This window comes from Bactrocera neohumeralis, chromosome 4, assembly GCF_024586455.1.
Source record: "Bactrocera neohumeralis isolate Rockhampton chromosome 4, APGP_CSIRO_Bneo_wtdbg2-racon-allhic-juicebox.fasta_v2, whole genome shotgun sequence".
Lineage (NCBI taxonomy): Eukaryota > Metazoa > Arthropoda > Insecta > Diptera > Tephritidae > Bactrocera > Bactrocera neohumeralis.
Window position 1 is genome coordinate 2,952,027 of NC_065921.1, and position 23,017 is coordinate 2,975,043.

The 23,017-nt window shown below is 37.5% G+C and overlaps 1 protein-coding gene across 2 annotated transcripts in view; it reads right to left on the reverse strand.

Annotated features, from left to right (window-relative positions):
• Positions 1 to 3,995: 3,995 nt before the first annotated feature.
• Positions 3,996 to 23,017, reverse strand: part of LOC126756287 (GATA zinc finger domain-containing protein 11) — a 34,449-nt gene continuing 15,427 nt past the window's right edge. The window contains exons 1-4 of one of the 2 annotated variants that reach the window (XM_050469239.1): positions 18,922 to 19,252; positions 7,512 to 7,643; positions 5,487 to 5,750; positions 3,996 to 5,267 (exon numbers count right to left, since the gene is read on the reverse strand). In XM_050469239.1, coding sequence (XP_050325196.1) covers positions 4,941 to 5,267; positions 5,487 to 5,750; positions 7,512 to 7,643; positions 18,922 to 18,984 — 786 coding nt within the window. In that variant the 5' untranslated portion in view covers positions 18,985 to 19,252 and the 3' untranslated portion in view covers positions 3,996 to 4,940. Of the gene's footprint in view, positions 5,268 to 5,486; positions 5,751 to 7,511; positions 7,644 to 18,921; positions 19,253 to 23,017 lie in introns of those variants that run through there. The other variant, XM_050469241.1, reaches the window with a different exon arrangement.

The following is a 23,017-nucleotide window of genomic DNA, read 5'->3' on the forward strand; positions in this document are numbered from 1 at the left end:
GGCATAAATTATGACGAAACAATGAATATTGATTTTAAAAGTGATAACTTTCTTGAATAAACCCCTCTGAGCATCCTTAGTTCAACTGGCAATCCATAATACCATATGATCAAATTTGACCCGGACTGCAGAATTTAAACTGCGCTAGCAACCGTTAAAAAAAATGTTTCCATTGATTAGTCAAATCTTTGTTTATTTTGGAGTGAAGTTTGACCTTTATATGTCAATTAATGTGTGTTTCGCAGCTGATTGTTTACAACGTGAAAAGTTTGTTCGGCGATTTTTATCAATGAAAAAAAGTAACAAATGAGTTCGACGGAGATATGGATTTATGAATATGACGTCAAAACTGTCCAACGATCCAGCGAATGACGCTCCAAAAATCGTATCGAGAACCATCCCAGCCGAGGGTTATAGCAAGGGTATGGAAAAATGAAGGTTATTTGGAGAACGATAAAAGATACTTGTATTAAAATACGTGAAAATGCTTGTTTGTCAAAGCGGGTCAAATTTGATGGCATAATTAAAAAGTTGTTTGGTTACGGTACCACCTTACTCTAGTTTTTTACATTTCAAGCAAAATTGCTGAATAATATGCGTTTAAAAGCGTGGTATGGCCAATAAAAAATAAACATAAACAAATTAGCAAATCGCACAGTCTGAATATGGTGTGGGCCAACATTCAAAACTATTCAAAAGAAAGCCCCTTTTAGCCTACGATTTAGAGCGTAAATTTATGCTAATATATTGCAATCTGGTTACAAGCACACACACATGCTTATTCCATTGGAGAATTTCATGCTTCTGTCTATCTCTATCGCTAAGTCTATAGATTTCTATTTTTGGCACTTCTAACCTGAGGCGTATTGTGTGCCGAAAAATTAATTAAACACAAGCTAATTTCGTATTCAACGCGCACGCGTCGGTGGTAGCAGCGGCGACTAATGCGATTGAACCGGTACATGATGATATTTACAAACACAAACGCGCACTGAAAATTTAAATTAAAAAGTTGTAAATACTGGCGAATTATTTGGCTGTACATGTGTGTGTGTGCAATTACTATAATGTAATTAAAATTAATAATATCGCTTCTAAAAGCGCTTCCAAACATCAAATTAATTTTTATGAGCAACTTGCCTGCAGTGAGCTCAAGTGTTGGACATTGGCATCTGGTATTTCTATTATCATCATCAGGTTACATCAGTAGCAAGCAGTGGATGTGTGTGCTAGTCCTCCTATGGCTCGCTGCTGAAGTCTGCATCCCTTCGTACTAAATGCTGCCCTCGTGCTTCACACACACACATACGCCTTTGTATATGCTTATGTCTATTCATATCTACCTAAACACTGTTTATACGGCTGAATGCGCAATCTGTTGGCTGCACTTGGCAGTTGAGCTGCGTAGAACCAGCTCTCTAATCAAATCTACGCGCTTTTATTAATAATTTTTAATTAATTTCCGACAACTGCACGTCATACGTTGCACTGATAAGCGTGGCTGTTCTTGTTGTTACTGTTGCTGTTTTTCGCTTTTAGCGAAATAGACGCGAAGGAAGTTCAGTGAAGTTAATTCGATTTGTTGTTTTTAGCTGCCATGATCAGAGGTCGTTTACTTTCCGGCTAAGCGTGTAGCTAGGAAGACAGCCAGTGAACACATTTTCATTCTACCTTTCAATGTGCAAGTGTGAATACGCTTCAGCAAGCTTGAAATGGTTTTTAATCAACGCATTAAGCTTATGTATTCTGTTAAAGATGGGATGAAGACAAACATGTCTATATGCGCATCTCCTTATATACGTCGAAACGTTTTATTAAATCTGCCGTGTCTGTGATTTTTACGCGCATCAAAGCGTTCTTCTAAGAAAGTGATTGCAAATAATTAACTGCAGCCTGAAAATATGCTTTTAAGCGACTTATGATTCTGTGAAATAGTCGCTTGAGTTGCCACTTTCCGGTTGTTGTTGTCGTTATATTTCATTGCATAGTTACAGGCGCTTCAGAAGTCCATTACTGAAGATCACAATTTCTCGAATGATGCATAAATATCATTCAGTAAAATGATGTTGTTAAATACGCTGCAAACAGTAGCGCCGACCGACTGTTTTTTGTCTGTAAGAGCAGTGGTTAAGGATCATTAAAACTTGCGTAACTGCACACAATTTCTATGTGGTTTTAAGCGAAGGATCATACTGAATATTTGCCAAAGTACAATTATCTTACGACACAACGTCAAGTTTACGGATTTGTACTTATCTATGGTTATGTCACGTTGAACTTTTTGAAGTGTGGGGACATGAGATTGATTGAATCTATTTTCTGTCAACTGTCAAAAGGATCTAAATTTCGTACAAATTCTTTACTAGTGACGTCAAAATTTATAAACGCACCATAAAATATTGTTGTTTCAGCGACTATATTTCGAAATAGTTTTAAGTCGAGCATTTTTACGTAGTTTTTGTTGAATTCAAGCTGTCGAAGAGTGCTTAATGCTGGAAAACCAATATTTATTATTATAATATTCCATAAGCACGAGTTTATGGCTTTACTCGAATTATTAATTTATGTCTTTTCTATTTGTTATCGAATCTGAAAAGGGTATACTTCTCCTTTTTATACACTGAAATATTATAATAATAAAATAAGCTTGGAACGATGAAATTTTTCACACGTTCGTTTCTCACTGGGAATCTGCTCATTTGTCATCTTTAACAAACAGTTTCCTTATCAAATGAACGAAAACTTTTCCACTTGTCGAGGTAATTTCGAGAAATTTCGCAGTGATTATTATCCAAGACATCGCAATAAGCTCCGAAGAAATTGTTCCGATCGGACGACTATAGCTTATAGCTGCCATACAATTTTAAAGATTAAAATAATAATTAAGATTTTTAATGCTATAAAAAATGCAGCTGTGAAGGGTATTCTATAAGGAGTTACATGGGTTTACGGGTTTCCAAAAATCGTTTTTTTTATTGCCTTATCAAATTCTACAAGACCTCTGGAATATTGTCCTAAATTTTCAAGTTGATCCGAGTAATAATTTCGGAGATACAGCCTTGAGAACTTGTGCGCTCGAGGCTAGCTGGGCTAAGTGCGCCGCCTTTAAACGCGTTTTTCTCGAAACTGTGTGTTTTGAAGTCGGTTGGCAAAATTTCTCTATAACTACGATATGAATTTTTACATAGGCCTTTGATATACAATTCTTAAAGACTTGGACGAAGGATTTTTTCGATTATAACTATTTAAAAATAAAAATGACTGAAATTTTCAGTTTTTTCCTTCGTCCAAGTTTTAAGATCAGATTTGAAACACTTATCTTTAGATGATCCTGTAAGGAGTTATCCCGCAAATGCGGACGCATCTTTTTTCCGAGGGGTCACCGGAAATGGCATCGCAACGGCGGAGTAAATAGTGTTCTGACCATTATAGAGAAACCGGAAACTTAGATGACAAGCCACGAGAGGGAGGAATCACGCGATCACGTGGCATATAAAAATGAAGGCAAAACTATTGGTTTCATTTTTGAGAAAAAATTAAATGTATTTCTGAATAGAATACGGGTCAGACGTCAAAGATTTGTCGTCAAACGCTGCAGTACTGTAATCAAACTCTTACTTTCAAACAGACACTACCATATAAAGAGCCATGACTTTAGCGTCGTTGATTTCGCCTATTGACCGGGTCCCACATATGAATTTTTGTTAACAATTATCAAATTTTTCATCACCAGGAACAATCCGACTTCTTTTTGTGGCGTTTAAGCTGCATTTCAGACATTCAAACTCGTCTTACAACATCTCTTGGCTTCAATTTCTTGCTTTTGAATAGATCCGACTAATTTTAAAAGTTTTGAAACGACTCTTTCAGTGACTACCAAAGATTGCCACAATCGTTGGCGAGTACTGCTTCCAATTTCTAATCTTTAAACGCAAACAGCTGGTATATTTTAATACCACTGTGTCTCCGCTCTACCAAAACAAATGCTTTCTATATTCATTTAGTATATTTATTTTATTTTCGTACAGAAATTTACATAATATTTTATTTCGACATTAATAATTATAACTTACAACTAGTATTAACATTGTTTATCTTAAAGTGTCACTAAAGTAATATCACATCAACAATTAGAACAAGAGATTGCCAAAGAGCACTTCGACTTGGGAGAAATAAACGTAAAAGTAAACACTGAGAATTGCTTTACAAAGCGCAGACAAGGATATAGTCAACGCTTGAGCGCCTCTGCGCTTAACAATTAACTCGAATGACAAATACAACAATTAAAAGAAATGTGCGAAAGGCTGCTAAAAAAGAAATGGCTAATAGAAAGTGAAAGTGCAATTGAGCCGAGTGAATGTACAGCAATTTGAAAAATAAATGCGAAAGAAGGAAAAATTAACGGCTGATGAGCCAGCGGTGGGGGCACCGTTACACTTGGCTTAATTTCCTACTTTTAAAGACGCTACACGATAACAGCAACAACGTGCGAAGTAAAAACTGCCAACTAATTGCAAACTTTAGAACAAGTTTATGCAAATGTGTGCACACCGAATTGAGAAGGAGCCGCGAACGAACCGCCGCAAAGAGCAGCTACAGCACAAACAAACACTTGACGTAACACCGAACTTCCACGGAGACAAAAGCACGAGCAAACAAGTGAGCGAACATTGAAGTGAATGAATGAATGTGATGGAGACGCGGAGTCGGCGGCGGACGGAAGGAAGTGCAAATGAACTAGTTAAGCCGAAGTGTCGCTCAAGTGCGTGGATGGGAGAGGGAGGAGCACGTGTGCTGCTTGGAAGAACGTGCTTATCGGCAGGCGTGAAATTGACGTGCGTTCTTACTGTCTCCGTTACATGGCGGCAGTCATTGTGCTTCTTCCCCCCATTTCTTCTTCGCTTGGGCAAGTGGCTGTGCGCAGCCGAGAGCGCACCGATTTACGCGTTCACCTCACGCAGCAACGACCTTCGCTGCCGTATGGTAAGATTGCTTCCCTTATTGTTGCTGTTATCATTGCCACTGCTGTCTGGCTGTGATTGTGGCGCCGCGGCAGAGCCGAAGACTGTTGGTGCCGTTTTCGCCGTCCTTGGGCGTTCAACGCCACCGCCGGCTGGCAGCGAGCGCAGAGCCTGCAGCGCGTCCGGGTTCGCGTTGTCATTCGCGGACTTGAGCACGCCTGCGGTCATTGATGGCACCTGGTGTTGATAGCTGCCGGTTAAACGCCCCACCAGATTGTTGACAGCACGCAGAGTGGATATCGGAATCTGAAAAGAAAAGAACAATAACGAAATCTGTTAAGTAATTTGCGGTGGCAGTGTGACTCGTGTACTATGCTCGTTGTTATTGTTGTTTTTTCAACTACTTTATGCCTATCATTTCGCAGCAAATTTACCGAAATATTGTGTGCACGTTATATTTAATTGGGAACTGGTGGCAGTTTATTGAATTTCCGCTCCAGTCGGTGGGGCTTAGTGGAGACTTACCTCGAAGATGCTGTCAATTAGCGGGCGAAAGCTGAAGGGAAAGCCTAATGCGGTGGGCTCCGCATTGGCTGATGGTCCCGACATAACCGCTGAGTTTGGTTGATTGTTGGGATTGTTGTTGTAGTTGTTATTGTTGCCGTATCTGTTGTTGTAGTTGCCATTTGGATAAATGTTATTGTATTGCGACAGCTGCTGGTCGTAGAGACCGTACTCCTCGCCGGGGTAAAAAATCATGTTCGCCACTGGCATCGGCCGAAGGGAAGTCTGTAAAGAGAGCGCATAGGAAAAGAGCAAATGAAATTATTAAATGACGAAAGCATAATTTGCGCTTAACGGTAATAATTTCTATTGTAATTATTGTGGCTCAATGCCAATTGAGGTTTAGTTTAAAGTGTCAATTCGCAAAATATTGGGTAGTCGAAAAAGTCTTTTCGTATTTCTAATCAAACTTCAACTTTTTTTTTCATATTTATAATGAACTTTAATGAACCAAATATGTACCAATTTGGTAGACAATTTTTTGCCATTTTTTGGCTTGAGACTTTATTCCGTCAGCGTAAAACTTTTCTGGTTTCTTGGCGAAAAAATGCGACTGCATTGACCGAAACAAATTGTAGTCCGATGGTGCAACGTCAGGGCTATATGGTGAATGCATCAAAACTTCCCAGCCAACCTCTTCCAGTTTTTGCCGAGTCATTAAAGATGTGTGTGGTCTAGCGTTGTCCTGATGGAAGACAAAGTCTTTCTGTTGATCAGTTCTGGCCATTTTTTCTCGACTGCTTACTTCATTCTCATCAGTTGTTGACAGAAAAACGTAGAATCAATCATTCGAATAGACTGGAGCAGCTCATAGAGGATGATTTCTTTCCAATCCCACCAAACATTCAGTATAACCTTTCGAGGCGTCAATCCTGACCATCTGTTGAGCTTCACTATGCTTGGACCATGATTTTTTTCGTACATTATTGTCGTATTTGATCCGCTTTTCGTCTCCTGTTACCATTCGCTTCAGGAATGGGTCGATTTCATTTCATTTCAGCAAAGAATCGCAGATGTTAATTCGGTCCATTAAATTTTTCACAGACAATTCATGTGATACCCAAACATCGAGCTTGTTTTTGTAGCCAGCCTTTTTTTAATGGTTCCTTTAATGAATGTTAAGTTCTTTTCCATAATTTCATCTTTTCCATAATTTCTTTTTTCAACGAGGAGTCGACCAGAGCGAGGTGCATCTTTCACATCGAAATTTCCAGAACGAAAGCGAGCGAACCATTGTTGTGCTCCACGAACTGATACAGCACCGTCTCCGTAAACTTCACAAATTTCAGTGGTGGCTTGCGTTGCATTCTTTCCTTTTTCATATAAGAATTTCGAAATAAATCGAATTTCTTCATTATTTTCACTTATTTTTGACCAGCTGTAACTTTTTTTCAACTTCGTCGAATTTAATTATTTTTCGGTTAAATGAAGCTTAAAATCTCACCTTTCCAACACTATATGGTATGACACAATGTGATCGGTAGCACTGGATATATACGACTGCAACGACATCTATTGACAAAATGCGAAAAGACTTTTTCGACAACCGAATATTTATATTTATTACGAATAAAAATTCCATTTAACTACTTCACTACGCTGTTGCTGGCTCTAAATTATTTATTGCGGTATGTGAATTCACCGGTATTAAACAGAGTTTGTCATAAAATTAATAAAAAAGAGTGAAATGTTCAATGGGAAGCAATTTGCAATTTACTACTGTTTTCAAAAACACAGTGTTCAAAGCTAAAATAACTGTTCCCACCCTTTTAATGTTTCTGTTTCCCCTAGAAATATTGCTAAATTAATTAGCAATCAACTTTGACGGGCAATAATTGAAAATCCGACAGGAAAATATATTTACTGCGGGCATAAAAAAACCTTTTACGACTTCACCCACCTCTTTGCAATTACTTATAAACAAAATGAAATAAAGGCAATTGCTTAAAACGCTTACGATTGCACTCAACTCAAGTGGGCACTTACATCATTGAGCAGAACCACATCGTGGCGGTTGCCGCGCGCATAGCCGGTGACGCGTGTGAACTCGGTCACCAAGTGCGACATGACGACGAGCAGAACGAACCACACGAAACGATCCATTGCTGTGATGATGATCTGCAAGTACAAGAGCACAAAATTGAGGCATTACAAATTTGGTAATTTTAGAAGAGGTTGGAATATTTGGAGGGAGATAGGTATATACAACTTGTTCGGAAACTGCTAGTAGGCTTACTAATTGTGCTAAGTATTAAGCTACGGTTTCGAAGTTTTTTTCTTAATACATTTAGCAAACATTCCAAGCAATTTTTTTATTGGAAATGGAGTACGGAAATATAAGTGAAGGAGCTGGTTTGAACTCCTTAAATTGGATATTCATAATAATTTTTTAATTAGCATACATTTAGGGTTGCCAAGTATGACCTTCGCTATTATGACTGTGAAGACAGCAACGAAACATTTACGAAAATATTGAAAAAGTCTTTTCGTATTTTGTCAATTATTTATTTATTAGTATAAATAAAAAAAAAGTTGAAGCTTGTTTAGAAATACGAAAAGACTTTTTCGACTATCCAATATTTGCGACTGAAACTTTTTGAATGGATGAGATAAAAATCTCTGATATGGTATATTCGAGAATGTACTTAAGAGACACGCACATCATTATTAATACTCATTTTTATAAAAGTTGCTCCAGGATCTTTAAAATATATTTTCACACTTGAAATTCCACAGTCCGCGCACAAACACAGAAACATATAATTTATGCTTTAAATTGAATGTGAATGCCAAGGAGGCCGAGCTAAACGCAACGAGAACGCTTTGAACTCGCTCGCGGCACGTTAACGAGTTGCACAATCGCCGTGTATATTTCGCGCGCCGCCTTGTGGCATGGACCGGTGTGCCAAGTTCAATCAGCGCTCTCAGCGACTTATTGCCGCTCGTTATTTCAACTCGATTTCGAACTTCACCCAACGATGACTAAAAACGTTCTGAAGCATTCGAACGCCCCGTTGCCGATTTGTGTAAATAAAATTGCTAAATTGATATTTGAAACGCGCCAAACGAGCACAATGCAGCGATCGGCCTGCTGTTACCTTCAAAGTGATGCTTCATCGTTGTTGTTGTTGGTAATTTTAGTGGGTCTTTGTGGGTTTGGTTTCTCGTTTTTTTCTTCAAAATTCGAATTCTTGTTTTCATACTTTTTTTTTATTAATTTTTGCTAATCCAATGCTGTTTGTCTAGAATAGAATGCTTGAGTGTCATTGAGTCAATTGCTTTTTAAATATTTTGCACAACGAATTCAATAAAAGTAATAACAAAAAATTATGAAACAACAACAATCGTTAGTACTGCAGCGCAGTAATTGTGGTCGGTGGTCGTGCTTTGGCGATCAGCACAAAAAAAACGCCATAATTAGAGTCGCGAAACAAAAGACTTAAGACACAAACGCGACGAATGCGCATGCGCGGCGGACGCTGAGGGCGTACAAGCACCACTTACAGCTGTTTGCCGCTGATCGAGTGCTGCGCTTTCGTTGCCGCCGCCAAACAACGCATATCATATGCGGCTACTGTGCACTGTTGTTGTTGTTGTTGTTGTTGAAGGTGTTCTGCTTTGCGGCTGCGCGGTAGGCCGCCGCTGTCTATTGTTCGTTGCTGCATTCGCGCTGGGGTCGTGTTCTTAAATGTGGATTAGCACAAGGCCAACACGATCGCGCGCAGCGTTGCAATTGAACACATACACACAAAGGCACCAAACAAAAAAATATGCATACAAACTCTAAATTATTAACGAAAAAATTGAAGAACCAGCAAGTGCAGTTGGCGCAGTCAAAACCGGTTTTCGGTTGCTGAGCATTTTTTCAATCAAATAAACACTTTTTATTGATCGCCTGTAGATTTTTGCGCGCATTATAATCAATCTAGCGTTTTCGCCAAATTTTCGCCGCACAACGTTCGAGCAGCCTCGCTTCAAGCCTGGGAATTCGCTTTTCGCGGCCGCTTGGTCAGCGTAAATAGTTTCTATTTCTATGCCGCACAACTTGCAACAACAAAGCCGTCGTACAAAGTCGTCTGACCATGTGGTGGCTGCGAATCGGTGCAACACCTCGGCCATGACTGTCAAGCTGACAAATAACAGTTGGCCGTCTGTTGCCGTCTCGTCTCGTGCTTTTATGGACTTCTACAAGGAAAGATAACAGCGCAATTCGCTTTTAATTGTCGCGCTACTGTGTGTTCGTTTTCATGGCCAAACATAACTACAATAACAAGTCGCATTTGCAGCTAACACTGTGGAGCAGGCGCTTACTTAATTGACTGAAAATTTTTCGAATTAATTTTTTATTTCGGCAAACACGAATTTTCTATATTTTTTCGAATGTTTTCTATTTTCTTATTTTTTGATATCCCCAATCGAAATCACTGATTTCACCAGACACTTTATTAGTGGCACATTTTGTTGTTGTAGAATATTCAAAAGATGGTCACGTCAGAAAAACACGTAAGAAACCGAGAATAACGGCAAAGGTGTTCGGTTCAGTTTTCACACAACTATTTTCAAGTATACTGTTCGAAACCTGGGAGTTACAGAAGCCATGTCTTCTGAAAATTTTAGTGAGGTTTTAAAAGATCTATACAAAGTTTTCGATTCATCGCGCTTGCTTATGACAACTGATGCAACTGTTTCACTACACCAATCCTTAATTTAGACCAATTCTAAACACCAGGTTGTTCATTAAGTTTTGTCGTTTGATAAATAAATAAATAAATAAATAAATAAATAAATAAAATACACTTTATTATTAAGTATAATCTCCCTGCACATTAAAACACTTGCCCCAACGGTCCTCCAATCTGTGGATCTCATTCCTGAAGTGAGAATCCAGAAGGTCCGCAAAATACGCTTCAACAGCCGTTATGACCTCTTCATTTGATGAAAAAGGCTTGCAAACGCGCATACATTTTCTGTTCAACTGGTCCAAACAAAATGGAAGTCGCTTTACCAGTTTGCAAGCCAAAACAAAATCTGGTGAAAACTGATGCCATGAACTTAACAATTCGTTACTTTTTTTTCATCATGGTGATAGACCATAGTGATCTTTAAAACTATGCCTTCTCATAACATAAAGCTTCAGCGCACGAGCACAAACCCAAGTTAGTATAGCCTCTAGCGGAAAAAATCTTTTGAAATTTAACCAAAAAAATGATGTTCGTCACCACAGTGCAGTGAGTAATGATTTTCATTTTGCAGACAAACTCCGCGGGCAAAGAATGCCCGCACGCACAGCTGGATCAAATGTACTCATCTTTCACAGCAACGCGGAGCGTCTTAATGGACGTAGACAAGCGCGTAAAAATCATTTATTTTGCTCCACACCTAGATTTGTTGCTGGCAAAGAGTCAAAGGCAACCTTGTCACAGAATGTTAAGGGTATACAAGCTTAAGTGGCTTAGCTAAATATCGCATAAAAATGTTTCATGCTCATAAATGTATGAAACTAAGAAAATTCACACACATTGACGCCGAGATGGGAATTAAATTGAAGAACTCAAACAATTCCACGCTCGGTTTGATTTGCAGCTCGTGTTCGAGGTTTTCGCAAAGAAGTTCATGGCTAGAATCAGACAACTGTTGCACTAAGCGCTTGCTGTTTAGCGGCATGGGGCGTCTGAGTCTACTATATGAGTGAGTATGTGTGTTTGTAGAATGAAGAATTTTAGTCTTGGCTCTGTATGTATTTAAATTGAATGTCAGCACTGTGTTAACCTCTTGTCAACGCTGTCAGTGATGGATGTCGGGTCACGTGTGCAACGCTGGTACGGCACTTAGAGACGCTGGGCAAATAGTAAATAGCAGTTTTTGTGCTTTATTTGCCTTTGCAAGTATTTTTATTACAAGCAGCATGTTTTTTATATGCAAGTAGTAATTATAAAACATAAAAGAAATATTAATGCTATTTTAGAGATAAAAATTTAAGTTTTTAAATGCCTTGGCAGCAAGGCAAGGGTGCAGCTGCTCACGTTTAGTTATATACAAGTATTTATGGCGAATCAGTCATCTACTGTTGAGTGTCATATGGAATGAGTTGTGAGGTAAGAAAAAACATTTTCCGAACTCCACTCCTTTGAATGAGTTCAGTTCAAGCGTATGAGTTGGATAGTATGAGTGTAAATTGTGAGTCATACTATTATTTGAAAGCATGTTTAAAGTCTTTCTGTTAGTAATTATGTGAATTTTGATATACATACAACTGCAAACAAATTTTCCTTCAGTGTGAGTTACTCATTACACTTTCTTAGCTGTTTCAATGAGTAAAAAATGTGAGCACTTTACTATATCTAACGAATGATAAGTAATTTTTTTGAGTGATGAACTTAACTTGTTTTTAAGTAAGACTTGTTTCTTTTATTTTTTTCTGTATAAAGATAACTTCTCTTTAATTTGTATTTTTTATTGGTGAATGTACTATGAAGCCACCACGGAAATCTAACTTTCTTGGGTATGTTGTAATTTTCAAATTTAGTGAAAAGTAAATGAAAAGCTAATGTCGAAACCGTTTTTCTTTATTTCATTTCAGTTGCTTAATTGTATCATTCCACTTATTTTACCACAACTTCCTCGTTTAATAGCATTCTTATAATAACTCGGTTTTGTCATAAATTTGTTTGAATGATATATTTTAGGCAGGTGGCAACTCTTCTTAAGGCAATAAAACCTTTCCTCATCGTCAGACACCTTCTTTCGGAGGTCATCCGGGAGATCACTTACGGGATTATGTGAATCCAAAACTTTTCAAGTGTATATTCTTTATTTATTAATTAAATAAAAAGTCTCTGCAGAAAAATTCCAAAATTTTTTTCTGACTTGCATGTTGATATATCTCATTTGGGGGTTACATGGGTTTACGAGTTTCAAAAAATCAATTTTTTATTGTCTTATTAAATTCTACAACACCTCAAAAATATTGCCCCAAATTTTCAAGTTGATCCGAGTAATAGTTTCGGGAGCCTTGAGAACTTGTGCGCTCGTGGTTAGCTGGGCTAAGTGCGCCGGCTTCAAACGTGTTTTTCTCGCAACTGTGTTTTTGTAGTCGGTTGGCAAGATTTCTCGATAACTACTAAATCGATCTTCATGAAATTTTACACAGGTCTCTGAGATACAATTCTTAAAGACTTGGACGAAGGATTTTTTTCGATTACAACTATTTTAAAAACAATGTAGAGAAATTTTTATTGAATTTAAAAAATTTTTGTAAAGATACATATCTGCCAAAAATCCAATTTTCAGTTTTTTTCCTTCATCCAAGTTCTAAGTTAAGGTTTTACCTAATCTGTTTTCCGAGAGGTGTCGCGATGACCGAGTTTAAACTATTTTTTTTCAAAAATTTCAGAATTTTTTTGTTAATAATGTATGTTTGTAAAAATAAAAAATGTTAATAAATATTTAATTTTTTATATTAGAATTGCTGTTTTTACCCGAGGAACCCCTTAAAGGTGTTAAGCTATTCCAAAATTTCCGACAGCCATTTAACCCCCAATTTTTGTTGTCAGTTCGAAATCAAATAGTATGCATATGTATGTGTGCGTGTGCAAATGTACTCATTGCTTGACGGAACAATTTGACAGCATAAAAATAAATATTTATGTAAAATTAAATGAGCGATTCCTTCCTTTTATCGCTTTGCTGTTGGTTTTTCTGTTTTTTTCTTGGTTTTAACTGATCTGTACCTAATTCTAAGTGACGAATTTTATTTACTTTATGACACACTTGTCAAATCGAAAAGTTTTCATATTACTTTGCTGTAAACAAACCCACTCCACTGACTGACTGACGGACAATAAAATTTATTTTTCAAGTTGTCATAAACTTATTTGCGTACGTCCGTTTTGTAGCGACTCAATTGCCGATGCAAAAAAGTGAAAACAAAACAACAAATGTACGGAAGTTGAAGTGAAAAAGTTTTGCCATAAATTCATGAGCCTTTCGTTGTTTACATTTTTATGTCGAGCAAATGTTAACAAATGTCAGCTGAACAAGTGAGTAAAACGTAAATATTTTCTCTTTTTAGATGTACTCACAGGATTCTATTGATTTTGTGCTATAAATAACCATGACGGAGTTGGTCATTGTCAATAAAAAAAGCTAGCTGAGTTGGAAATTAAGTATGTGCTTTAAATTTCATTTCATGTAAAATTTTTGGTTCCTAAAGGGAGTAAAAATGTCAAAGTTGCACTCATTTCTAGTGAGAATATTTCAGAATTAATCCGTAATTTATTTTCATAAATCAGAAGAATTTAGATATTTGGGTGTAAGGGGACGACAGTTAGTGCATATTTTTGGTCAGAAAAGAAACAGTTTTAGGGAGATCTACAAAAATTAAGGACTAAAAAGTAAAAGCTAAAAAAAATTAAAAATGATGAATACACTTGGTGGCAAGGGGACAAACATCTTATTTTGCAATAAATCCTTTGGAAGTGATCCACTTTCTTCTTCTGTCGGTAGCTCTCCATCAACTCAGACCACTGTAGCGCATTTCAAGCGAAGGCTGGCAGCCATTATGGTAGCAGTAGAGTAATCCTTTAGAAATGTGGCTCACTTCGGAGAGGTGTGACTTCACTCCGATAACACAGCAGCTATACTGGCTTTGAACTCGCTGATTGTGCGCTCAAAACTAGTCAAGGGGCCTTATTAGCTGCAATATCAAGCTTTTTTCCGTATTAGGCTTGTTTGACTGCCTAGTCACAGTCGGCTAACCAAGCTAAATGGCTGGGATTGATATTAACCGCCTCAATAAATTTGTGGATTCATAAGGCTGCGTCGAAAAAGAATTTGCTGATCTATTTTTATAAGTTTTTGGCTAACAAACGGGTGACGTTCACAGCTGTCCAAGTGCGATCCATCGAAAGGACCAACCATACGACCTAACCTAACCAAACTTTTTGTAAGGTTCAATGTTCCTGCTTCGAAACTTTAAAATACCGAAAAGGAGCAATACTAAAATCCTCAAAAAAAAAAGTGCGGACACAGGGGTCTTTGGGAGCAAAAACTACCGTTATTTTATTGCTCAAAGCTAATACAGGTATTCGCACTTACTGCATTAGGTACTATTTACATACATATAGGGTATTTATGTGCTGTATATACGTCCATACGTCCATATGTATGTACGTATATACCATGTGTACACACGTACGTATGTATATGTATATATATTATTTAAAATCAATTTCAGAAAAAAATGAAAAAGTGTCAGTTGAGATTTCGAGCTAATGAAAGTTAATTGACCTTACGAATAACGGTACCATCATCATGCATGCCTGCACCCAATACATTGATTTACACACATACATTACATTACACACACGCGCGTGAGTTTAGTGAAACTCTCAATTGATGAATGAGCAAGCAATAATAAAAGTGACAAGTCAATAACAAAGTGATATGCGATTCGCAAGTTGTTGCAGTTGTTGTTGTTCCTGTTGCTGGCATTGTTGGTGTGCAGCCATTCGTTTGTAAAATTAACAGTTTTTATAAAGTCCAATACAACGAAAAAAATTATAGAAAAAACTTGAAAGAGCGCAGGAAACTAAAAATAAATTGCAAAAACAACAAAAACAACGCCCAACACTAATGAACAACAAATGAATGTCAGCGATGTGTTGTACATGCAATAGCAGTAAACGCTAGGAAACAAGCCAAAATATTGAGAAACCAACAACAGCAACATGTAGAAATTGAAAATGAAAGTGCGTGAATGCATTTGTTGTCGTTGTTGTTGCGGTTTTTTGCTCAAGTGAAACGAAATGATTTTTGCAATTTGAGTTTTTTTGTACACACATTTCTCGACGGCGCCACATATACACCTATTTATATATATATAAATAAATACATATGCACACACATGGCTCATTACATAGTGTGTGCTTGTGTGTATGTATTTATTTCATTATTTTGACAATCGTTCACGCTGAAGCGTCCAAAAATCATTGTCGCGTGCGATTCGCTTTTGTTTTGGTTTCATATTCGCCTTCTTTGGCCGCACAGCTTTCGCATGGCTCACTGTCGCTTTCATTGCGGTCGTCGGCTCGTCACTTATTTACTTCCATCGAAGACATTTCCGTGATTATATAAATATTTGCATGCGTTTATAAGTGTATTACATAAATTGGCTGTGGCTGTCGAGCCCGTGAAGCGTGATTAGCGCTATCGATCAACAATCTTTGTTATTGTGGCTTTACTTCCACGCTAGATAACTGTAAATACGACACGATAAGCTTATCAGCTTGCTCGTCTAGATCGGAAATGAGCATGACCAAAGCAGCGGAAACTGTCGGCTTATAGCTTAACGGTACAAATTATTTCGACGCGAATTAGCAATCAGAGGCTTTTGTAAATAGAACAAATAAACGTTAACTTCGGCTGCACCTAAGCTAAAATACCCTTCACAGGTGCATTTCTTTTAGTAACTATGTGTTCACTTTGTATGGAAGCTATATGTCATAGTCCGACCTGAAGAATTTTTTCGGAGATTATATTTTTACCTTAAGCAGTAATCCATGTCAAGTTTCGTGAAGATACCACCTTAAATGCGAAAGTTTTCCATACAAGCTCTTGATTCCGATCGTTCAGTTTGTATGGCAGCTATATATTATAGTGGTCCGATATCGGCAGTTCCGACAAATGAGCAGCTTCTTGAAGAGAAAATGACGTTTACAAAATTTCAAAACGATATCTTAAAAACTGAGATACTAGTTCGTATATATATAGACGGACAGACAGACGGACGGACATGGCTAAATCGACTCAGCTCAACATGCTGATCATTTACATATGTATATACTTTAAAGGGTTTCCGACGCTTCCTTCTGGGTGTTACAAACTTCGTAGCAAACTTAATATACCCTGTTCAGGGTATAAATATGGTCAGCTTAGTAATTAACAACTCTTTTGTAAAATTTCGCTTCTTGTAATTAAAAAATATGTTTTCTGTTCTTCAATCTCATATTTTACTTTAAAGGGTCTTCCTAAGAAGAGGTTTAAATTTTTGCAGTTTATTGAAAGGAAGAGCCATGGAATGATAAATTACCCTTTAAAACAGTTATCGGTTAAGTCACCGATTAGTTACCCAACAGCGCTGCCAGATATTTTTTTTACAAGTTTCTTTGGCTTTCTTAAGGCCCAATTGACATTTTTAACCGAAACTTTGTGTCCATGTGCATGTTCTTCCCTTTTTAACGAAAGGGCCATATGAGTTGCACGGTGTGTATCTTTTCGCATCAATTCTTTCAAAGTATTTGTAGTAGTGGTAGTCGTGACTGGCAGGGTAGTTTCTCTATAAATATTTTTCTCGTAATTTTTCTATAACTTTATTGTAAGACTTTAGTACGAGATAACCTTTATAAAGATGGATGGGTATTATTTCCTATGGTATATTGGAAGCTAGGGGACTTTAGCTATTGGCAACAATGAAACTCCATATATTTTTGGGAACTTATTACTCGTAATCAAGTTTCATTAACAACTTTTACCAATAATATCCATTGCGAACTTATAGTATCCCAATTGTCAGTATCTTGTCATTGCTCTTGTCATTGCTTTAGTCTATATTAAGATTAAATCGAACTAAGGCAGACATATTCCTAATATAAAGGGTTACACGGCTTTATGAGTTTCAAACATTTTTTTGTTGTCTTATTAAATTCTACAACACCTCTAGAATATTGTCCTAAATTTTCAAGTTTATCCGAGTAATACAGCTTTAAGAACTTGTGCGCTTGAGGCTAGCTAGGCTAAGTGCGCCGGCTTCAAACGCGTTTTTCTCGAAAATGTGTTTTTGAAGTCGGTTGGCAAGATTTCTCGAGAACTACTCAACCGATCTACATGAAATTTTACACAGGTCTTTGAGATACAATTCTTAAAGTCGTGGACGATTACAACTATTTCAAAAAAATGTCGGGAAATTTTGACTTAAATTTTAAATTTTTTGTAAAAATGCTTGCCAAAAATCCTATTTTAAGTTTTTTTTCCTTCGTCGAAGTTCTAAGTTAAGGTTTTAAGAAAAACACGTATTTTTCACTTCAGTTGATCCTGCGAACGCGGGCGCATCTTTTTCCGACGGGCTACCGGAAATTGTGTCGCAATGGCCGAGATTAAAATATTTTTTCCAAAAATTTCAGAATTTCTTTATTAATAGTGTATGTTTGTAACAATAAAAAATTCTAAACATTTTTTATATAAAAAAATTCTTGAAGAAAGGCAGTTTTTTACCCGAGTAAACCCCGTAAGTTAAAGATTAGTTTGACGTCTTGTGATCTAGTTGTGTCTAGTTCAACTTCTGAGTTTAAAGTAGATGAGAAACAGCACAAAGTTAAACAGATTTTGTCAAGTTGAGTTATCTTTAACGACGCAAATTTATTTCGAAGAATTGAAATTATGTTTAAGATATTAAATAAATCTCAAAACTATCATCTTAAGGTATAAAAAATGTTGCCTGGAGTAACAGAGCACGAGCTTTCATCTGAAAGCTTTAAAGAAGTGGTGTCTCAAGTATGTACCCTTGGTTGAGGTTAAAACTATTCACGTCTTCTTTAAGGAAGTGCGAAAATCCGTATTTGCTTATTTGAAGACTTCATCAATATTCATTTTAAGGTTTAGTTATTCAAGGCAAGAGGGTTAGTTCGAGCTTCCGCAAGTATGGATTGAGCATACAGGCCTGGAAGTACTTTCATCGATGAACGAATGTTTTGTAGATACATATGTTTTCCAATATTTACATTGACCTACTGCTCTTGATTAGATTTATTGACTTTCACTTGACACTTTTCAAAGTCTTTGTTTTTAATCTGGGCTGAGAGAAAGAGTTAATAAGTCTTTGCGACGATTCGGGATATCTCTCCTTCTAGGAACTTTTAAAGTCATTGTTATCCTAACTATTATACGGGTTTTAAAGGTAACCTGACTCACTAAAAGCAACAAAAAGACTTTTCTAATTTGCATAAAACACTCAAGCCTTAATTAAGAACACCAATGGTTAGTTTTGCATATTACCACACTCCAACTTTGGTTACATCCATTACTGGTTTGCTGCACTGAAAAAGTGGCGAGCCATAAATGGAAGGTACAAAAATGGAATAGAAAAAGATGTTGTCGTCGAAATTTCATTTTGTTGCCGGTTCTTGAACCAATCAAGCCACATAAGGTATTACATTCAGGCGCGTGTCCCGGATTGAGATTAAAGCGTTATATTTCTGGCATTCCTTATGCAAACTAAAGCATTTCACAAACACTTTTTTGGTAAGACGGGAAGCCGCTTGATTTGAATTGTTCACTATACGGAATTTTCACTTTCGGTTCAAAGTCGTTTTTGGTCAAACCTCCCTCATAAACCACTTACTTCATTGGTTATATGTGACGCAGCCATTCTGGAAGATTTCTTGTTTCGTGAAATTTTGCACATGCACACACACAAAAAACACGGAATTAAATTGAATTTAAACTCGATTGCCGAGCTGACGCACTCAAAAGCCGGTAATAACGCGATAAATATTTATAGAATCTGATTGCGATACCGAATCATTCGTCCACTTGAAAAAAACACACACCAGAGCACTCGAACTCGAATTTCAATTCGACGCCACTTAAGGTAACTTGGGCTCAGGTTCGGTTCGGAGCCGGCGAAGCGTCGAATGGCTTTGCGAAATCAAACTGAACTAAACCATTTGCAGCGCGTGCACTTTCAATTTATGCAAACAACAATAACGCCAACAAGCCGACAGCGTTGATGAAACGCTGGAAAGCAAATGAAAGAAAAGAAAACGCGAAAAAATGCCCAAAAACAAAAAGCCACCGAAATGCTGCAAATATGAAGACGCCAAAGCGAAGCGGAGAGTCGAAATGAGCGCAGCAAAGAAAAGCGCGATCACCACTCAAATTGAGCTGTGCGTTGTTGTTGCGGAAGCAGCGCTCAAATTGAGTGACTCTCACCGGCGCGATGCAACACTTTTGCGCGCCCACACACACACACACTCGCCTCTCCAAGCTTGCATGTATTGCAACATGCCTATGTATGCTGTGCGCTTGTGTGTGCGTGAGCGCTTTCGAGTTCACAATCGCCGATCAGTCGCGTTGCTCTGGCCAAGCACTTTAATCGCTCATTTCCAATTTCGTCTATTTACGGCTAGTTTAATGCGTCCGTCCGAGATTTCGCTGCGCTTTAGCCGGCTGTTATTGCTGTTGTAGTTGTTGCCGTTGGCATAATTGCAGCTGATTTGCGGATTTTTCGCTTTTTGTTTTGAATTCGCTTCGCTTCCGTTTACAAATGATTTGTTATGGTCAAATGAATTGGCGATTTTGGGCATGATTTTGCGGCACATGCACGTTGCGCCTGTGTGGTGTGTGTGTGTGTAGACGATTGTGCATTTGCATACTAATAACAATTGCTTGCCGCGCAGATACGCATGCGCAACAGGGCCACTATTTGTAGTGAATGGCAGCGCCTAATAAGATTTTGGACCATCTTGAAGGTCTTTGTTTCAAAAGAAACAATAAAGTGAACGTCAGCCGCAATTCCATAGCGAGCCTCAAAGGACAACAAGAACGGCACACTAACCGGCAAAATAACCGTTATAGTATTTATTGTGGCATACCAATTAACAGAAGTTTACCTAAGTGCCCGAGACTATGTGACGTACTCGTCAAATTCAATCCAATTTATGCTGTTTAATAAAAGTTCAAAGCTTTCACCAGTTGACCTACAAAAGAAGCTTGTTTTGTCTGTTCGAAGTCACTCAAGTACCAGAAGGTACTTTCAATGAATCGCGATTGAGAAAAAACTGTGTTTCTCTCACCTGCAACGTCTTATTCACTATGCACTTTTTATAGTGAAGCTTTCTCCAATTTCAAGTTATCATACTATTCGTCGCTGCAACTGTACATCTGCCTCTACAAATATGTATGCCTGCTCTGCCAGTTCATCGTAAAGAGAAATTTGTGTTGTTCGCCAGCACAAAGGTTTTTGTGTGTAAGTGTGGATTGTTGCGGTGGGCGAAGAAAGCCTTTCAACTCTTTTTATTGCAGTGACCCATTAAATACTTCAGTGCTTTGTACTTTCGCTCGCCTTCGTGGTGAAGAAGATATTTGAATGTGTATCGAAAATGGAAAACCGATATTGTGAAGTTTTCCGGGAAATTTTTGAAGATTTCCATATTATTGCACAGATTTTCTCGCACTTGCAATAAATGAAAAGTTTCGCAACAAACTCATAATGATAACCCGCATGAAGAAGTCTATGAAAAGTGTCAAACAAAACTTTTAGCTGTCAGCGGGCGAAAAAGCTGCGGAGAATTTTCCTGAATAGCGGAAAATCTTTAGAAAGTTTGCCTATTTTTTGCTTGTTACTCTGGGCAGCTGCCAACTTTTTGATACATCCGAAAACTTATCAAGCTTTGCTTTACTGTTTTCCTTTTGCAACCACATTATGCTCCTCAAATGCAACCGAAAGTGTCTGCCGTAGGTGGCGCTTGCTGAGGTAAGCGTTTTTTTGGTTAGTCTTTAGCGTGAAGAATTATGATATTCCTGCGAAGCAGTTTTCCAATTTATAAAAAAAATAATTTTTACCATAAATGTCGGGCTCTAAAGTACTTAGTGCCTGCCAGCTCTGTACAAAACTTTTGGAGAAAAAAGCATTTTCATTGATAAGAAGATAGTGCATGTATAATTGGACATCGGGGTTCCTGACGCTATCTAGTCCGTAGTAAAAAAGGTGCAGCTACAACTCTACAGCTTCTGCCAGAAACGATTATATAATACTGAGGAAGCTCGGCCAAAGGCTGTCAAGGCTGCGTGTGCCGCTCTCGTGTCCGCTTATTATGATAAATTTATGCTGCTACTGTTATACTTTGCATTGTGTTTTGCTAAGCTTATTTATTCGCATCTCCTTTCGGCTTACTTTCGGTGATACAATCAGGTATTTGTATATTTATATCGTAGCTGTGAATGCAGTTGAAGAAGTGAATCACAGTTTCGTTATCTTCATGCTCATGAGTTGCGTATCGTCGAGCGGCAATTCGATTTTTGAGTTCAAGGCGGTTCCGGTGTGTCGTGGCTGACACTGCTCTTGACTGTATTTCAACCAGGGTAAAGTCAAGCAAAATAAAATCAAAGCAAAAGTAAATGTTGAGGAAAATATTTAAAGCGAAGCTTGATTGAGGCGTGTGTTTAAGTAATGAGTGTTTTTATGCTTCTTCCTTGCTGAACCTTTAACTTTGTTTGCCTTAATTTGCAGGTGTAAATTCAAGAGAGCAAAAAAGTAAAATGCAAAAATCTGCATGAAAAAAACAAAGGAGGACACGCATCCACTACACTCTGATATTTTTTAAATCAATGGAAGGATGCCCTGCAGGAAAATACAGTTTTACAAATTACTTCGATTTGGTGTTCGATATTTTTGCGTATTATTTCAGGTTTCTGCTTTTATTCACGTCAAAGATTGGTCAATTCTAGCTTGTGTTACGTCTATCAATATTTATGTAATACAAATGTGTAAATTGCCTAATAAATGCAGATCATTTTGGCACGGCGTCATCTAGCAGATTTTCACTTAACAGCCACACTCTAAACTTAGTTTTGTGATTTTTTATAGGCGGAACCTATAGGTGCAATTCAAGTTCTGGAACAATTTGCTAGACCGTTTCTCATTATTTTTTCATTTCCTGAAGGGTGTGATTGATATACTATATGTTTGTGGTCTTACAATAATATCGATCGTTAATCGGCCTGTTGATTAAGTAAGCGGCGGCTGTGCGGTTTTGGTGAAGCAAAAAACACAAAAAACGCAAACAATAAAAATAAATACAAATTGAACGCAATTCGAGGACCTTCTGGCTTTTTAATTTTTACACCTCACACTTCATCCATGAACTGCCGGCTATTTATTATATTGATTTTACACTTTACCTTTTTCCAGTGTTTTGTAAATGCTTCACTTTTTCACCCACTGAGTGCACAGCTTGATAGTAGAGGTTACATGCCTACGTACATACATATTACATGCCTACATACATACGTACATACCTACATACATATACTATATATTTATGAATATATAGGTTCACAGTCTCATATTTACATGCTTGCAAAACAGTTTCACACTCTGGCGGGTGGTCACCGCAAGTTCACTGAACTGCACAATATAAACAGCAATTTGAAGGTATATATACCGTGACATACATTATACACGAATACTGTTAACACACTGTACTCGGAGTGCTGCAATTTATTTTCTCATGGTCCACTTAATTATTGTACACACTGTTGATTTTTATGCACTGACTTTGTGTATTTCGTTTCCTTTGCGAGAATTATTCCTTTCGAATGCGTTAGCCTTGTTCTTGAAAAAAGTGGGTCAAGATTTTATCGAAATATTTCACATGTCAGAAGTTTTTGGGTTTCATTTCGCTTGAGCACATTTATAGAATATTTAATTTCATTTA